This window comes from Salvelinus sp. IW2-2015, linkage group LG11 (genome assembly GCF_002910315.2).
Source record: "Salvelinus sp. IW2-2015 linkage group LG11, ASM291031v2, whole genome shotgun sequence".
Classification (NCBI taxonomy): domain Eukaryota; kingdom Metazoa; phylum Chordata; class Actinopteri; order Salmoniformes; family Salmonidae; genus Salvelinus; species Salvelinus sp. IW2-2015.
The window spans coordinates 47,498,382-47,500,960 of record NC_036851.1 but is presented as its reverse complement, the minus strand read 5'-3'; the positions used below and the strand labels follow the sequence as shown (position 1 = coordinate 47,500,960).

The 2,579-nt window shown below is 44.7% G+C and overlaps 1 protein-coding gene across 3 annotated transcripts in view; it reads left to right on the top strand.

The window, feature by feature from the left end:
* Window positions 1-2,579, top strand: part of LOC111970505 (N-terminal EF-hand calcium-binding protein 1) — a 58,932-nt gene that overhangs the window by 53,379 nt on the left and 2,974 nt on the right. For all 3 annotated transcript variants that reach the window (XM_023997294.2, XM_023997293.1, XM_023997292.1), the window contains 2 exons: window positions 1,188-1,300; window positions 2,003-2,080. In XM_023997294.2, the coding sequence (XP_023853062.1) occupies window positions 1,188-1,300; window positions 2,003-2,080 (191 nt within the window). The remainder of the gene's footprint in view (window positions 1-1,187; window positions 1,301-2,002; window positions 2,081-2,579) is intronic.

The following is a 2,579-nucleotide window of genomic DNA, read 5'->3' as shown; positions in this document are numbered from 1 at the left end:
ACTAACCTAGTCCTTTTTACTACATACCCAGAGTCAACTAACCTAGTCCTTTTTACTACTTACCCAGAGTCAACTAACCTAGTCCTTTTTACTACATACCCAGAGTCAACTAACCTAGCCCTTTTTACTACTTACCCAGAGTCAGATGAACTCATGGATACCATTTTTATGTCTCTGCGTGCAGTTTGAAGGAAATTTAAGGTCGTTTCTAGAGCCATTTCTAACTAATAGCTGATGATCGTGGACTACAGGAAAAGGAGGGCCGAACAGGCCCCCATTAACATCGACGGGGCTGTAGTGGAGTTGATCGAGAGTTTCAAGTTCCTTGGTGTCCACATCACCAACAAACTAACATGGTCCAAACACACCAAGACAGTCATGAAGAGGGCACGACAATGCCTTTTCCCCCTCAGGAGACTGAAAAGATTTGGCATGGGTCCCCAGATCCTCAAAAAGTTCTACAGCTGCACCATCGAAAGCATCCTGACCAGTTGCATCACTGCCTGGTATGGCAACTGCTCGGCATCCGACCGTAAGGTGCTACAGAGGGTAGTGCGTACAGCCCAGTACATCACTGGGGCCAAGCTTCCTGCCATCCAGGTCCTATATACTAGGCAGTGTCAGAGGAAGGCCAAAAAATTGTCAAAGATTCCAGCAACCCTAGTCATAGACTGTTCTCTCTGAAAACCGCATGGCAAGCGGCACTGGAGCGCCAAGTCTAGGTCCAAAAGGCTCCTTAACAGTTTATACCGCCAAGCCATAATACTGCTGAACAATTAATCAAATGGCCACCCGGACTATTTACATTGACCCCCCCGCCCCTTTGGTTTTACACTGCTGCTACTCGCTGTTTATTATCTATACATAGTCACTTTATCCCTACAAATTACCTCGACTAACCTGTACCCCCACATTGACTCGGAACCAGTACCCCCCTGTATATAGCCTCATTATTGTTATTTTATTGTGTTACTTTTTATTTWAAAAATTACTTTAGTTTATTTTGTCAATAACTCTATTTCTTGAACTGTCTTGTTGGTTAAGGGCTTGTAAGTAAGCATTTCACGGTAAGGTCTAAACCTGTTTGTATTTGGCGCATGTGACAAATAACATTTGAATTTGATTTAATAAGAGTGTCTACCAAATGTATGTAAATATGTGTTTCCTTGTGGCGTCCGTGCCAACAGAACATCCTGCTGGTGCAGAGGCAGATGTTGGCAACGGAGGAGGATCTTGAGGAGTTCCAGAGGGTACTCAAGAGCTACGCAGACGCCACATCCAACCACAGCGACAACTTGCAGTAAGTGAAATCAAAGTCCTAGAGAGTTACCTGGCTTAGATCCCAAAGCACAGTGGCTTGGCACAGGGCAGTGCAGGGCACACGACTCGCCGCCGAGTGATTCACCTGACCTGGCCTGTAAAAATGAAACTAAGGACCAGAGTTTATTAAATGTATCCTTTATTTAACTAGGCAAGTCAGTTAAGAACAAATTCTTACATACAATGACGGCCTACCCCGGCGATGCTGGGCCAATTGTGTGCCGCCCTATGGGACTCCCAATCACGTCCGGATGTGATACAGCCCGGAATCGAACCAGGGACTGTAGTGATGCCTTTTGCACTGAGATGCAGTGCCTTAGACTGCTGTGCCACTCGGGAGCCCAGTTCTTCCTGGTCCGATCACATTGGCAGGAAAAGCCTATTCCTAGATGATAGAAAATATGTCATCAATGAGATTGTTCTATTTACTTCCCAACTATGGGATTCCTAAGAATTAGTTATATGTACTTTTTCAAAGGAAATATTAATTGATCGATTTTCCTGTTCATTTAAAAAAAAAAAAAAGACACAGTTATGCATCATGATGGATTTGTGCTCATTAAATGCAAATTAGATCTTATTGCTTCGGCCTGATTGACTAACTCTACCAGATGCTAATTTCAACTCTCTCGGTCTCTTTCTGTCTCTCTCTCATCTCTCTCTCGCTCTCTCTCTCTGTCAGTGTGTCTATCCAGAAGCTCCCAGGGAAGTCGTGCTTCATAATATATGAGTTTTGGCAGGATCGTATCTCCTGGATGAGGTGGGTCTGTAGTGTGTGTGTGTGTGTGTGAGACGCTGGAAAGCGGCTCATTTCTTTCCTCCGCTGATGAGCAGATGGCCCATCTCTAATATCATGATACACACGCAACCTATTTCTCAGGKTTGATTTAAACACACCGACCTGTTTCTCAGGGTTGATTTAAACACACCGACCTGTTTCTCAGGGTTGATGTAAACACACCGACCTGTTTCTCAGGGTTGATTTAAACACACCAGCCTGTTTCTCAGGGTTGATTTAAACACACCAACGCTGAGGAAAAACAGGCTGGTGTGTATAAATCAACACCTGAGAAACAGGTCGGTGTGTTTAAATCAACCTGAGAAACAGGTCGGTGTATAAATCAACCCTGAGAAACAGGCTGGTGTGTTTTAAATCAACCCTGAGAAACAGGCTGGTGTGTTTAAAACAAACCGCTGAAGCAAACAGGCCCCCCCCCCCCCCCCCTGGCGGTGTATATTTAAATCAACCCTGAGAAACA